Genomic DNA, 16,226 nt, shown 5'->3' on the forward strand with positions numbered 1-16,226 from the left:
CCTGCTGTTCCTGGTTTTCCAGCTACAGATATTCCAAATATTAGACTGTTGACTCAGCAGCTGCAGACAAAGCAAATACAAGCGAATCGGCTTTTCATTCTGATTCATTTTTGATAGCATTTCGCAAATCCGTAGTCATCTTCTTTGTTGAGGAAAATCTTTAACAAGAAATAAGTGATTTAATGAAAGTCAGAGTATTAGGAGACACGGAAAAGTATCTTAAACACTGGACTAAAACCTTCTCATGGACAGCTGAGGGTTTAAAAGACATATTTCTTTGTACTAAGGGGGATCATACATACAAGTAGCTGAAATTGGTTTCTCTAAATGAGGTGACTGGTTGAAGACCAAATAATTGGTCCAACTTTTCCTAGTTGGATGGGTGGATTGGTGGTGGGTAGACGTATGGACGACATAGTGGTGAATGGATGGAATGAAGAAAGGTGAGAGACTGGATTTCTGCACTATATTGACACTCCTTTTGATATTGCAATCTACAGTAGTGCAGACTTTCTCTAAGATCCTTTGTCTTTTCTGAATAATAAAGACACATTGTCATTTTTGTTGGTTGCTAAATCTGATTGTTCCATTGTCGACCATAGATTAGGATGTCAAGTGTTTAGTCCTTCATGTCCTCCTTCTCCACTTCAGTTCCTGCCACACTCTGATGTTTCGACTCTGATTGGTTAAGTCAGACGGGAGGGGGTCTGGAGGCCAAGCGGGTCACACACCGATTAGCGTCCTGGCAGAATTTCCGTCTTCAGTTGTACTCCTTTTTCCTTCCAGTCACATGGAAATGTATGTAAATACCTCTGGGTCATGCAAAGGAAATAGAAATGATGTACGCTACATGGCTGCAAATCAGACCACCAAGGAAGTCTGTCGTTGGTATGATTTTTTACTTAATATTCTAGGCTAGTTTTTATTCTTCTACTGCATTCAGTCGCTCTTTGTGATTCATGCGAAGATGCTTTGAAGCAGATTTTGATCTCAGTGGGAATATCACTTACTTGACTGCTGGAGTGTTTGGACCTGTGGACCAGTCAATGAACCACACTAAGTGGAAATTAGTGGTGTGAGCCTAACCATCAGTGATGTGCTAGTGTCACTCTTAAATTCTTTAGTAGCTTAATGCAGATTTGGCAACAACTAGGCTGTTTAGGGAGCATTTCCGTGCAATGATGTTATGACATGACGCTTGCATCTGCATGTTTACACTAGTATGAAACCCAAAAGCCACTTACTTGCATATGATCTGACTGTAGCAGATGGGAGGTAATTGCCTAGTCTATGGGGTGGCCTGAAAAGGGCCGTCTTCCCAATCTGATGAGCCTGTATTTAAAAAGTTACACAGAGCTCGCTGTGTTTTCTCTGTCACTATGTTTATATGACAGGAAAGGAAGTGCAACACACACGAATCGCTTCGCCCGCAGCCCCTCGGCGTGTGTACCGGGACAGTCTGTTATTTATAACATCACCTCCTGCTCAGAACACTTCCACCATCACTCCCACTTTTCCCTCTCATCTCTGGGATCACTGCCCAGTCATGTGCAGCGAGCTTCAGATTGTTGCCCAGGCAGAAACCCCTCAGGCCTCCTTTGCATCGTAAGCTCCATGCATACTGGGAGATATTGAACAAACCATTAAAACAGATTTATTTATTTTGGTTTTTAATATATATGAAAGCATTCATGATTAATTCAGGATTATTTCATGCATATTCAAAGTAGCCACACATTTTTCTTTGGGTATTAGTCTCAAGGCCCTGGTCAGAAATTCAGCTTTGTGAGTGCGTATAATTAAATGTCGCACTGGGCCTGAGGAATAGCTAATAGCATTTAATCAATTTGTTCCGTCTACTTGTTGCCGTTCATCTCTACATTTCGATGCATGCTCAGGTCTTTGTACAGCAGAGATATGTGCACCGCATCCCCAATACGCATTTACAACAGTCACGTTTTGTTTGAAAGATGCATGCCCTTTTGTGGAGTCTGGTTTGCTCCGAGGCTGACAAATGGCTCCTTCCGTTGCCTGGTTTTCCTTATCTCTTAAATGTCTGCGACAGGCTGCGTTATTGCAGGGGGAAGTTCAGCGAGCTGACGGCAGTACGCTCAGGGATAGAGGACGGGGCAGAGAGAATGTAGAGCCGAGCCAAACACTTTATTTGTTTAAGCTCAGATGGAGCCGTCAACCGCTTTAATGCATCAGAGAGCGTTTGAATGCTTCCAGGTAGATAACATATGCCAAGTAGATTCAAAAACTCTGGGAGCTCTGGGAGAAAATTAGACAAATTTGCATGCAGCAGAAGGATTCTCAAAGGAAAAAAAAAGTTTTACAGGGCGATTCAACAACATAACAATCTTTACTTTTGTCGAGAATGATTGCTCGTGGCATATATAAGTTAAAGATCTGGTGACGGTTAAAAGTGCACACCTCTTATTTGTGATGAAGACTTAAAATTTTGTTTTTAATTAAGTTTTAATTTAAATGGTAACATCTCAAAGTGATGAAAAAGGAAGGAAAGGTCATACTTCGGCTTGTCTCAAATGGAAAAAACCTGGCTTTGACACCTGGGCCTGCATGTGAATCCCACTTCAGGTTTCAGTCCAGGTTACACAAGTTGTTGCTGCAGGGGTCATGTACTGATTTAGTGAGGCCAGGTCAGCAAGAATTTTTGAACTGACGTTAGGTCTTTTGTCATTAAAATACAAAAAATTCCGATGCAACTAAAGCTTTCTTAATATTCATTAATATTCATTAATATGCACAGTGGAAACCATCGTAGAAGCTATATCTATACCCATATTTCCATTTTTCGGCCCATTTTTCTTGGGGATCCAGCTGATCAGCAGCAAATTCTACTTGTGCTGGAAGTAGAATTGCTGTATTTTCTTTCGAATATTTTAGGAATATGCTATGAAAAAAAATCAAAGAATCGTTAACTTTTCTACAAATAATAGAAAAGCCACAAATACTGAACTGTCAATAAGCTGGGGTTCATTTTATTGGAGTTCTGTTTGATTTTTTTGTTTGCTTTTTGTGTTTTGCAATTCAGTTTTATTAGGTAGGAATCTTTCATTATTCTACATTTCGACTTTAATATTTACCCACTCTACCTTCTAAATTTCATAGATCTCAAAGACATCTCTTGACGTCAGTCCTCTTCCGCTGACTGCACAGATTTTTTTGTCTGGGCTGCATTCCCAAACATTATTTTTTTCCCTTTATGAAAACATTCCAATGTGGACCTGGATGTATAATTCAAAGTGTGGCTGTAAGATAGTCTATTGAGCCATTCATAATTACATCACCCTTCACTTCTAATCCATCTGATGTTTATTTTAAATGCGTCGACTGCATCATGTTTTAGTCTTTCATCCCCATTTTTGTCCATCCCTTAACGATGCCCTCTATCCATACATCGCCTGTTCTTCCTCATATTAGTCCAGTGTATTTTTCCCAATCCCGCCCCTCCCGTGCTAGGGTTGTCCGCCCTATCAGATTAGGGCTGCGTCATAAGGAAAAGAAAGACCCAGCGAGATTGCTTGTTGGATTAAAACAGGGTGCGGGAATGAAATTCTATGATCTCATTGTTTGGACGAGTCATGTGAAGTTTGTGTATGCGTGCGTGCATGCGTGCGTGCAAAGGCCAGCGTTTGCTTTATCTCCTGTAATAACAGGGAGCTGGCCAAGAAAGACTCACCCTGCACTGCTGCATTCTGGGAAAAATAATGCATGCATCTTTAGCTTTAGGAACAAATGCTAAATATGAACAAACACAGTTAAGCATTTATAATCCAGACTAATTTTGCATTGGCTCTTGGCTACAGAAAGACTAAAGACGATACAAGGGTTAAAATGCAAATTTTAAAAATTGGTAAAAGTGAACACTTACTAAAAAACAAAGAGCAAAACACAACCACATTAAATTAAATTGTAAAAAGTGCTTCATTTGTTTGATTTAATAATCATGATCCTGGTCAAAAGTGTTGTTCATTTTGTAGTGCTGTAAGGTTGCGGCTCAATTTAAGATCGGTCTTTCAGTACAGCTATGCCTCATGTTCCCTCAGCAAGATGTTAAGCTATTTGTTCCTGAATCACCAGCTTAATGTCATTTTTCCTCCTGTATTTCTAAGTGTCACTATAGCAGAAAGTAAGAAGTGCCTCAGGATATATACTATGTACTGTTAGGCCAAGAAAATACAGTCTGGAATTGATAAGTAGATAAAAGCCTTACAGTGAAGAACTGCAAGTATTCAGCTTATTTCATCTCAACTGACCCATTTGATACAGTCCGTAGCATCTATGTCAGAAGTCCCCATTATAATACTTTTATTCTTACATTTTTGCAAAAATTCCTAAACCACAAAATTGACTACGGTATTTATAAATTGCTCTTATACTTGTTTAATCAATCCATCCATCCGGTCGCTATAATTACTCATCCTTCAATAAAAAATAAAACTCCAGTCAGTTCCATAGTGGCATCTTTTTATTTGTTTACGTTGATTGAAGCAATTGTAAATGCGTCAAGCCGTGACGGTAAAATTGCGTTGCAAATCGAACCGTGACGCTTATTTACCGTTGCATCCCCAGATACTGTATCTAGCAGATAGAATTGACTTTTGTTGTTTTATAGTTGCTGAAGTACATTTAGTTATGATTGAGTCAAGGTTAACAGTAAACATTGTAATGGCTAATTGATATTCATGAGTACATAGCACATTATCCACATGGGTTTACTCCGTTTGAAGCAACATCCCATCGTTAGATGGAAGCATCTTCGTTATGTTGGTGAACATTTAACATTTTTACCTTTTTTTAAAGGGAGGGAGAAAAGGAGGCCAGTACTCATGTTCAAACACACACCCAAGGAAATCATAATGATAAACTCCACACATCTTCCAACTGTCTGTGAAGCACAACGAGGACCGCTGAATACTAATGTGGGATATAATAATCCAACACCAAGTCTTTGTTCGTCTTTCTTAGTTTTCGCTCTCGCTCACGCAGTCACTTCCTCTCCGGTGGTGACCTTGGGCTATATTGTTATTCATTAGTGGACAAAGGCACGTCGACTGCTTTTCTCCCGCTATCTCTGTGGGACACAAAGCAGGAGTGAGATGCCACTGGCGTTCCTATCTGTCCTCCACAGTAATGATCACTGCTGTTTTAAATCAACTTAGTGGCAAGATCGGACACCCGCCGCGAAATGAAGGAACGCGTGCTAACAAGTTCATGAACTTAAATAAAGGGCTGTAATTAATTTTCATTAGACAATACAGTAAAGCCATGAACTGTTTTGGCATGGATATAAAGCCACGGTGATGCCTGGGTCACTCTCTGAAAGGTTTTCTGTTATGGATCATTTGCAGGGTCCATTAGTTTAGAGCTAACTTCATTGTTGTCAGGTAGCAGCAGTGTATATGCTTATGAAACATTGCACCTGGCTATATCTATAGTTTGGAACTGATTCTTTTTTTCTGCCTTGTACCCAAAATGCTTCAGCACGAACATTGTAAAAGTTGTGATGACTTCTTTGTTGCAGGAACTTGCTAGCTAGATGAGCAGTCGCTATTGGTCTGCAGAGACTTAAAAACAGATATGAGGCGTTAAGGTAAAAGCAGTTATCTTAATATCTTCTATGAAAATTAAGGTAACAAGAAATGCACTTACAAAATAACCACTCCAGATCACAATTAAGATTGAATAGTTTCTGTATCTACAATATGTGGTGCAACCTAGGATTAAATGAGTTCTTCTGGCCCAGTCCAGCATCACCTATCCTGTCAGCAATAAAGACTGCAGTCCTTATTATCAGTAAATCAGTTTCTCCCATTTGCATCTTTGTTCAGGCACCTCGGATGATTCCTAATAGCTCGAGTTTATTATTTGCCATGTAATGAGAACACAGGGAGTGTCTTGGGGTACAGTTTTTTGTATTTATAATCAAACTGAGTAAAATTTTAAAACAAGCCCTCTACACTTTAAATATGCAATCTTGTTAGTGGTTCTTGTTTGGATGAATGGTTGGGATCTGACTTTAGAATGCCTTAAAACCTCGTCAGATTCAACAATAAACCACTGAAGTCAGAATACCGACTGAGAAAATCAGCATCCGAGATCCCTGAGTTCAGAGTGCAATAGGTTGCCATGGGTACAAACCTAGGAAACGTTTCACAGATGGCGTATTTTCACTATCAGTTTGTACCTCAATAGACATATATTAGTATCTTCTTTTATTGTTTAGCCCATAAAATAAAGAAATAATCTCTTTTTTTGTTGTTTTTTGCATGTTACTTTGTTTTCTGTATTTAGCACCATAACATGTAATGAACTGTTTTCTCTAATTTAAAATAATAACAAATAATCACACAAGTTCTCACAAATCACTACTTACTGATTATAGAAGAATTAATTATTAAAAGAGAACATCTTTAGGATTTTCCTTAAACGTCTTTATCCCATTGCGGCTGGTTTCAAAGTCCAGTTTTCATCATTTGTAACACCCATTTAGAAAGGAAAGCTAAAGTTACTGGAGCAACAGTCAGTTGAAGTGGAGAAGAAAATGACGAGCTTCCATGATAAAGATCTACGTCCCCCCAGTGCTTCATTTATTAAGAGCAAAGCTTCCGCTTATTTAATAAACCATCTATTTAGTTCTCTTCCACATTCATTATACATTTCTGCCTCAGCATGTGACTTTTGGTGAACTCAGTTGCTCTTTTCCCAACTTTTTCCAACTTTTCAATAAGAATGATAACATGAAACAGAAACTGTGATTCAGTTAAAGATTAAATCTGGAGAATCAAATTAAAATTGCCTGAGGTCTCCTCTTAATTTTTCATGAAAATGATTATTACAATGGCACCCGGCAACAAGTTCAAAGATTGGTGGGAAACATTTTCAGCAATGTTTTCACCCCCTTCAGAACATAATTCATGATATCATTGAAATTTGTAGACCATGGCCAAAGTTCATTCATTCCCCTTTATGTCTTGAGTCTTTCCAAGCATGTCGGTGATTGAGCCTTTTGTCTTCTTTGCATTTTCTTACCGTATAAAATTGAAAATATGCAAATACCTTTTATCAGTAACTTTTCTTACTCTCTTTAATCTAAAGTCAGATGACATTATGCTTATTATAGCCCATAAAATACACTAAGAAGTTGATATTTTCCTTGACACATACTGTCGATGTCTACCCAATTTGGGCAACAGTCTGAGAGGAAACGTATTAGATTTATTCATCTTTCAAATCCACATCATTTCAAAAGCAGTATCGTGATGAATTCCTGAAAACAGCCACCGGGGAAGCTGCCAGGGATGCATAATGTCCTATAACAAGTTATATCAACAATAAAGTACAGACAGGAAATTGAATTTACTGACAGATAAGGGGGCCTGCATTCATTTGTCTCCGTCGTCTCCAGAGATCGGTTTGGGTGTTAACCAGTTTGAAATTTTAAGAGGGCAACAAGGGTCTTTTTGTCTTGCCACCCACAGAAGTGTGTGTTTAATATGTTTCCAAACATGGAGGTGCTTGCAGTGTGTGTGCCTTGTGGGTTATCAAAGACACTTTGACCAAAAGTTGCATGACTAAGTTGCCGGTTTTACACTGAGAGCAAGAGAGAGACACTTTTTTTTTTACTTCTATATCAAATTGTCTATATCAGGTCTTCTGCTAGTCTATGGAATTCTATGCCAGTAAGAATCCCTTAGGAATGTTTTAATCTTCTCTTGCTCCACTTGAATATGCCAGATTAAATTGCTCCATGCTCACTAAACAGATGCTTATATATAGAAATTGCAAGTTTAGTGTCTTGAACCTCATTAGGCTTTAGGTATAGACTCTTGTGCAGTCAGAAAACATACAAGATTGGATTTAAACACTTTCCAAATCTGGGTAAAAAGTTTGGAAAAATATTTGTTTTAGCAGATTTTATGTTATATCCCATTTGCAAAAAACTTCATCCATCCATACATCCATCCTATTTACAGTCTGATCACTGCATAAACATTGACTAATCATACTAAACATTTATTTTCATATGTTTATAGGGGCTAAAAACTGATAAAGTTTTTTGTTGTTGTATTGGTATGTTTTTGTTAATGGTTAAAAAAAAATAGTATTGACAGGTCAGGCTTTTTAAGATCTGTGATTGTGATCGGCCAGAAAAGTGCGATCGGTGCACCCCTGATTTCCCTACTTTATCCCGTGACCATAGGCATGACATTGAAGAAAAACTGATGTTTTAGGGATTTTCTTTTCCTATTTTCTTACTGATTTTCTTATCAGTGTTGTTGCTTTGTCATAAGACAGTTTCCACTTTTTTAATCTGAAGATTGGAGGCTGTCTGTGGAGGCAGAAGATATCAGTCGATAACCAATAGGCTTTCAGAATACATTTTCTTCCATCAGTTTATATGACACTTCAGACATTTTTCTAATCTCCACTTAATGCTTTTATTTTCTGATGTGTGAATGTGACAACTCTGTTGAATGGTAGTCTCATTAGCGTTCATACTAAAGGCAAAGGAGAAAAATGTCCTTCGCTCCAACTCATTTGCATTCACAGGAAGTCCATCAGCACCACCGAGGTTTGTTTGGTAGATGGGTATTTAGCCACTTGTGGCACCAGGCCAGTGAACACAGCATTTTGTCAAAGCTGGGCCATCTGTGCACCGAAACACACGTTTAGCTGATCATAAGAGAAAGACGATGGAGTCCTTGAGAGTTCCAAGACAATAGGCAGATAAAATGGAAAAGATTAGCTTTATCGGAAGTAAATGGAGTTTTAACCATTTTAAAGGTCATGCAAAGTCAAATATTAGTATTGGGAGTTTTTTTAATTTATTTAAACGAGAACCTGTTATGAATCTCTGCCTCCTATTCTGCAGAATCAGCTTTCTTTAACCCAACACTGCTCTATCCTTCACTGTCCGTCCCTCTAAGTTGCGTTCTCGTCACAGCCAAGACACTTTTTCTCCCGTTCGTCCCCTCCTCCGTCGCTTTCTCCTCATTTCAAACCATCGGTACCCCACCTCCCCTCCTGCCTCCGTATCCTTGCAGCCCAGATGAACAGAGGACAGAGCCACAGCCAGAGAGCATCCGTCATCCATCCGGTCTGATCCTCCCTCTCAAACCCCCCCTTACCCAGCTCTCCCTCCCCTCCCTGCCGCAGCTACGATCACACTTCCCCGTGCTTTGGGATGTGGAGCACATACAGAGCGCTCTCTGCAGCCTCAGTCGTCCAGGTGTAGAGAGGCAGGAAGGACTGCCTTCTCCTGGACAGAGGAGAGGTGAAGATAACTCCTGCTGTGTCCCTGTCATCACTTTGAAAGAGTGATGACAGAGGAACGGGACTGTCCGTCTGCCGGACCGAGCGACTCGTTTGGCCGTTCTCGCTTCCGTTTGAGTTTATTTTCATGAATGCAAAGCCATTTCCGTATTTGGCAGATTTCTGTTGACTTCAGATGTGGACCTGGGCTGGCGCTGGATTGTTTTCGGCCGTGAAATGTTGAAGGGATTCAGATGTGGATTAGAATGCTGATGAGGAGCACCTAAGCTTTGGAACGGAGAGCTCCGCAACAGGAGCATGTGGACATGTTTGGCTTCTCCAAAAAGCCAAAACAGTCCGGGTGAGTGCACGCATGGATTTTTAAAACATTTTTTGAAGCCTAAAGTGCTTTTTATAGTATTTTACACTAATTACAATCAGGAAAATGACTACCTTGAATGCATTTCTTAATAAAAATAAAAAAAAAACAATTTTATTAATGATCCAGGTTTATTTTTTACAAAAGAATAGAAGAAAAGTCACCTGTGATCATTTACATAATTTATTCAAGGCAACCTTGGTTTAAAATTGTATATTTCTTCAGAACTGTACCATATCTAAAAAGTTCACCATAAGATAAAGAAACTTGAAGTGTAGGAAACGGCTTTGACATCAGATAAAAGCAGCAGATCAGTACCTGTTAATGATGACGCTGTTACTGAAAATACAAGGATGTTTGAAGACAGTGGGGATGAATCCCTCTTGAGACGTTTTCACCTCTACTTTCCGTGGCGCGAAAAATATTTACCCTCAAAAGATTTCTTCTATTTTGCTTGATTTCACTGGTTGCTGTAGCTCTTTTCAGATTGATAAAGGTCAATAATTTTGTTTTTCATCCGCTTTTGAATTTGCTGTGATCATTGATATGTTGCTTTTGAGATGTTTTAACTTACCTCAACTTGTCACTGAGGACGTTCCGTAATTGATGGGTCCCGTCTGTTGATGATGTCTGCTGTCTTGTGGAACGTCCTCAAGGATAATATCTAGTCATCAGTTTGGCATTAACCTCAAGTACACTTGGGTTATGCAGCAGAACTGTGTCCAAAAGCATTCCAGCACACCCACCTCAGAATGACTCAAAAATAAAATGGAGATTTTGGAGTGGCCTATTCAAACTACAGACTTAAATCTGTTTTGACATGCTGTTGTGTGACCTTACGCAGAGGTTTTCTACTTTGGTGGAAACTTATTCCTTAACCTTGAGTTGCTCATTATCTTAAAAACAAGGCTTTGTGAAAAACATTTTTTGTATTTTGTGGTAAGAAGTGTTATGTTCTTAAATATCACTGATATTTTGTTTGGTTTAGATCATTTTTATTCCCTTTGTTTTTGATGCTATGCTACTGGAAGGATTTTTGCGCTTACTTTTTAATTTTGTACAATTGCTACAATGCGTAACCATAGCAACAATGTTTTGTTTTTACAACCAGGAGTAGTTACTTAACATCTCAGAAGCTCAAATATTATTTGAACTCCAGCCTCAAATCTCTGCAGAGTTGGTAATGGAATATCGTCTTTACTGGCCATAAAGTCAGTCATGGGACTGTCATACATCAACAGTCTTAAGTCAGAGGCCTCTTCAGATTTGTTACAAGACTGACTGCTATCAGAGATCCTTCCTGCCCACAGCATCAGCATCCAAAGTGAATACATGTGGATGATCCGAGTTAAGATATTTAGCTCCTCTTTTAAATATTTTTTATATATGGTTACAATAAAAGATTGCTTTATGAAGGTTCTCTCTGTTCCAGAAAATAGTTTAAAAAAATATGTATTTTTTAAAAGCTCATTGTGATCACAGTATAAAGTGATTCTCACCCACTTTTTCCTATGGAAACAGTCAGAGTGAAACATTTCCCCCCTCATAAACGGCACATAAAATGGAAAACCTTCATATCGTGTTGATTTTGATGACAGCATTGCACTGAGGAGAACAGAAGAGGATGTACTCACATCATTCCTTCTTATGATATCTCATTTGCATTAATAGCTGCAATTTCTATGCAGAAGTGTTTCCCCAACCCTTGTTTTTCTCAAAGGAAAGCAGTTCCAGTTTTTGTTGTTGTGTGCATGCGTGCGTGCGTGCGTGCGTGCGTGTCAGCCGTGCAGAAGATTCCCAAACCCACTTTTACATGACACCTTTTATCTAGAATTTTTGCAGTCCCAGACAGCAGGTGTGCATCTCTAGCATGTCATAATGACGGTTTGTAACTTGGTATAAAGCTCAAACTGATTTGTAGGCATCAAATCAGTTTGAACTTTATGATCACAATACTACAGTGGAAATGAATCATTTGTCATAAAATGGGAAATTAAACAGTTTCGTCTTCTGCCAATTCTAATAGTAGAAAACAGTGATATTTGTTGATTCACGTATGGCTTAGTTTCAAGAAAATCAATCCAGTCCGTCTTGTTCAAGATGCCAGTCTATGAGTCCTGAAGACACAGACAGTAACTGTATCAGCTTTTGCTGTGTGGGGCATTTCTTGGCTTCATTGTGTTGGCTTTTGGCAGGGAAACTAGCCAGCACTGCTTGTTTGTGTTCAGTGTATTGGCTTTTCCAGTAACGTGTGCCAAATGCATGTTGCTACTTCTGAGGGCAGAGCTCCATTGTACCAAGAGCCATATGACAATGCTTGGCATTATAATGCACTATTAAGCTAATATATTTGGAGTTAAATTACATTTTCAGCATTGGTAGTGTCAAATAAAATCAAGTAAAATGTCTATTTTATAGCTCAATGACCGAGTGTTAAAACTGTTCTTTCTGAAGTGGATGAGGCCCATTAAATACTCACATTGTCTCATCAAATGACGTACTCAAGTAATTCTTACCAGAATCTGTATGTTCAGGTAGTTATTATGGCAGAAGTCACCATAAGAAAATGGATCTAAGTATTTATGAGTTACTGTTGCCTTCCTGTTACCTCGAACCTGTGTGCCTCTTCTCGGCTGACATCAAGATATTTTTGCTCACAAAACTAACTCTTAGTGGAAATTTTCTCTATTTTGGGACCATTCTCTGTAAACCTGCAAGATAGTTGTGTGTGAAACTTCCAGTAGATCAGCAGTTTCTTTAACAAACGTGCCATGTTTAGTCAATTAAATCCCCCAACTTCCCCACATCGATGCTTGATTTGAGCTCTGTTTGCTGCGTTGAGTTTTTTTTCCTCAGTGTGGAGAAAAAAAAGATTTTTCCAGTGATTTTATTTAATCGTTTTTAATATCTTTCAAACCTTTATGACCATTACTATTTTTCACAAAAGTTTTATTTTTGTCTTGTTCAAAAAAGTTGACGTCGGTAGCTTTGCCTGTTGGACTTTTTTTATAAGAACATTGACAGACGATGTCCAACAAGGTTTATTTGCGTTTCATTTTGACGTCCGCAAACGTTCGCCCAACAATCATGACAACGTTCTATGTTAGCTGGGTGGCTGCTTAGCACATTTAGGATACCATGTTAGCATCCATCCATCTTCTTGCACCCTTGTCCCTTAGTGGGGTCGGGAGGGGTGCTGGTGCCTATCTCCAGCTAACGTTTCGGGCGAGAGGCGGGGTCACCTTGGACAGGTCGCCAGTCTGTCGCAGGGCAACACAGAGACAAATAGGACACACAACCATGCACACACACACTCACACCTAGGGGCAATTTGGAGAGGCCAGTTAACCTGACAGTCATGTTTTTGGACTGTGGGAGGAAACCGGAGTACCCGGAGAAAACCCACGCATGCACAGGGAGAACATGCAAACTCCATGCAGAAAGACCGGGGCCGGGAATTGAACCCAGAACCTTCTTGCAGCAAGGCAACAGCTCTACCAACTGCGCCACTGTGCCGCCCCACCATGTGAGCATTTGGATCAAATTACACCAACTTATACTGAATACATCCACTTGCATTTTGTAATTTTCCACTACACTCACCACATTCTGGTAAAAATTAGCCCATTTTTAAATTAAATCTAAGTTGAGACTTGAGGTGAAAAAGACTCCAGCTAGCAGTTTTTATTCCCTTACAGCAGAAGCCTTTAAATGTTCATGACRTTATCTGAAGGGGGATTATTGGTTATATGATTTAAGAGAGCTTGTTTCTGTGTTCTGGAAAAACTCCACTAGCTCCACCTGCATTGATATGGAGGAGATGACCTGCGTCTTTCAGCCTTTTTGCCTGGAATATCAACGCAGCATCGACAATGGCTGCTGATTTCACCAGGCTGTGTGAGTCATTGTGGGATCCAGAACAGAGTTCATTAAACTGTGGCTCCATTAGTTGATTTAATAGGGCTCACAAGACACTTTGATCAAATTAGCTTGGGGCTTTAATGAGCAACATTGCAGTGACATATACCACCTGTCAATCCCATCATCCTTTGTATGATTATTTTTCTGTGTCATTTTGAGGAAAGTCCGTCCATCATTGTTTGGGATTTTCAGCTGAATCCACACATTGATAAACAGGCTCTGTGGCTTCGAGGCTGACCTTTGTTTTCAGTCTTAAACTATCCTGCCTCTTTTTTGTAAAAAGTAAAGCAAAACAGATGTTTTGATCTTCACAAGTAAGGAAATAGCAGCAGGAAAATGGCTGCTTCCCTAAAGATTTCATATCTACTCTCACAGCAGCGATAAACATTCGGAACCACTAAACCTAACCTAAGGTCTGACGAGGACCCAGTTTTTTCTTGGAACCAAGCAACAGGAAGAGGGATGGGACAAAACTGCAAAACTGATGGGACAAAACTGTGATCCCAGAATCACATTCTGGGATCACAGAATCTAAAAAACACCCAATTGACACTATCTACAGGCAAATCGGTTGTTTGGAAACATTTTCTCTTACCATCACAAATATAAGCATTTAGAGTTTGTTAAACAGGACTGATACTTTAACTTTGGGGATCAAAAACACAACAAAGGGTGAATATTTGTAAAAGTCTCGTATCCACTGTGACGTATAGTGGTGTGTCTGTGATGCTGTGGGCCTGATGTTCTTCCTTATGTCTTGGGGAAACCTTTTTAAAGTGCACTGTTTCAATAATTCACTTAAATAACAAAATATAGCATTTTTTTATTTAGCACCTTGCAAGCATATCCATAGTGTTGAATTTGTTTTAATTTTAACTACAAGCATCACAAAGGTAATTTTCTTATGAGGCTGAGATGCGTTTCAGCCACCCCCTCCTCCTCATTTGTCTTTTTCTCACTGTCTGCTGTTGACCCTTAAAGTTGCACGATTTTCTTGATTTGAGTCTGGATAATCCTCCTAAGGGATTTGGTCGGTGATCAGTGCAGGGTAGGTCGCCAACATGAACACTCAGCTGGCTGTTTCATCTTACACGTAAAATCACACGTCTCTCTCGCTCTCTGCGTCTCTTACCTACGCTTCATATGGCAGCGCATCCGTCCATTTATCCCTGCACTGTCCCTGCTTATAATTTATACCGGGAACGGGCCGCTTTCATAGAGTCGCGAGTTTAATTCAGCCTGCCATAGGAGACATTTGTTATCCCACAGAGCTTATTTCATAAAAGATATCAGCTCCGCTTTCATCAGTCTTGCATTTTCAGCTGCGTCTTCTCGAGAGATTCATTTTCCGGCAAACACTAATATTCTGCTTGCTTATGATCGCCACTTTTTTTCCTTCCTTGAATTTCCCGTCATCTCTCGGTGCTGCAGAAAGTCAGGCTACGGGCTCCAGCTCCCCCTTTGACGTGTAACCGGTTTTAATCACGTAGGCAAATGATGCACTAGCCCGTTGTGTTTGTTGCACTCTTAAGATTTGAACTTCCTTCCCTCGTCATTTTGCTTCGCAGCAAAAGACAAACAGCTTTCAGAGGAAGCGTCGTCATCTCCCTCCAACCAAAAGCTGACTGAAGTTGTTTGCTGATTCAAAAATGAGACATTCCTATTGAACTCTCGCCAACGGGAGAGCATAAAGTGTAATGTATCATGAATAAACACGGCATGTGTTTCCTGTTTGCACATGTCCCACTGAAGCATCAGTTTGAAGGAGACACTGTGGAGCTGACACATAGGCACATCTGGTTTTGCTGTATCAGTAGATAAATGCTTCTTTGTAACCATGACATGACTTTAGGAGTTTTTTGTTTGCTGACTCAATCCCCTCTTTCCTCTAGTGCACGTCATAATGACGTATAGATCCGATATTTGGCTTGAAATCGAACCCATAATAACACTTTTTACAAGAGGCAATCAAAATATTACTGTTTTTAGACTTAATCACTTGAATCCTCTTCCCTCTAATTTGTGAGCATATGTCTATATTTATCAGTTCAGTCAAGGAACATAGATAAATTCAGAAAAAATTGACTAGGTGAGCTTAGATAGGAAAGAAAAATAGTAGCAGTTCAGTCACGTAATTCAGCAACACACAGCAACACTAAAAGTACATGGTAGTACACATATGGTAGCAATGTCACCTTAAATGGCTTCATTCACAAAGTAGTGAAACAAAAAGAAAGCACCAACCCAAGAGTCCTTCTTGTGGAATAATGAAACCACGGAATCTGTGAGAGAAGACAAAATAGATGGGAGCAATAATTGCAATGCATAAATAGAGAGTGAGAAAAAGTGGACAGCATCTTCAGCAGTCTGTCTGAATCGCAGAATAACTGTAGCGATGGCAAGTCTACCTACAAGGTGTTTGGAAAAAAGTAACAGCACTGGTCATTGTGCACTTAAATTGTCAGTACAGTTTCAAGACCTTTATAAGAGCTGCTATTTAGCAGCTATTTAATGCACGTTTTAAATTTTGGCAGTTATCTGACTTTGTGTCCAAGGTTCATGAAATGTTAGAATGAGCCTAGAAAAAGGTAAAAAAAAAAAATACAGATTTTTGTTGTCTTTGTTCTTTATGTTTTACATTTGAACT

The 16,226-nt window shown here is 39.4% G+C and overlaps 1 protein-coding gene across 4 annotated transcripts in view; it reads left to right on the top strand.

Annotated features, from left to right (window-relative positions):
• LOC103475928 (FERM and PDZ domain-containing protein 4) overlaps window positions 1-16,226 on the top strand; it is a 48,980-nt gene that overhangs the window by 4,966 nt on the left and 27,788 nt on the right. For 2 of the 4 annotated variants that reach the window (XM_008427934.2, XM_017303730.1), the window contains exon 1: window positions 9,078-9,640. The exons of the other annotated variants lie outside the window; for them this stretch is intronic. In XM_008427934.2, coding sequence (XP_008426156.1) covers window positions 9,606-9,640 — 35 coding nt within the window. In that variant the 5' untranslated portion in view covers window positions 9,078-9,605. Of the gene's footprint in view, window positions 1-9,077; window positions 9,641-16,226 lie in introns of those variants that run through there. 4 annotated transcript variants of the gene reach the window in all.

Source organism: Poecilia reticulata, linkage group LG2 (genome assembly GCF_000633615.1).
Source record: "Poecilia reticulata strain Guanapo linkage group LG2, Guppy_female_1.0+MT, whole genome shotgun sequence".
In the NCBI taxonomy this organism is placed as follows: Eukaryota; Metazoa; Chordata; class Actinopteri; order Cyprinodontiformes; family Poeciliidae; genus Poecilia; species Poecilia reticulata.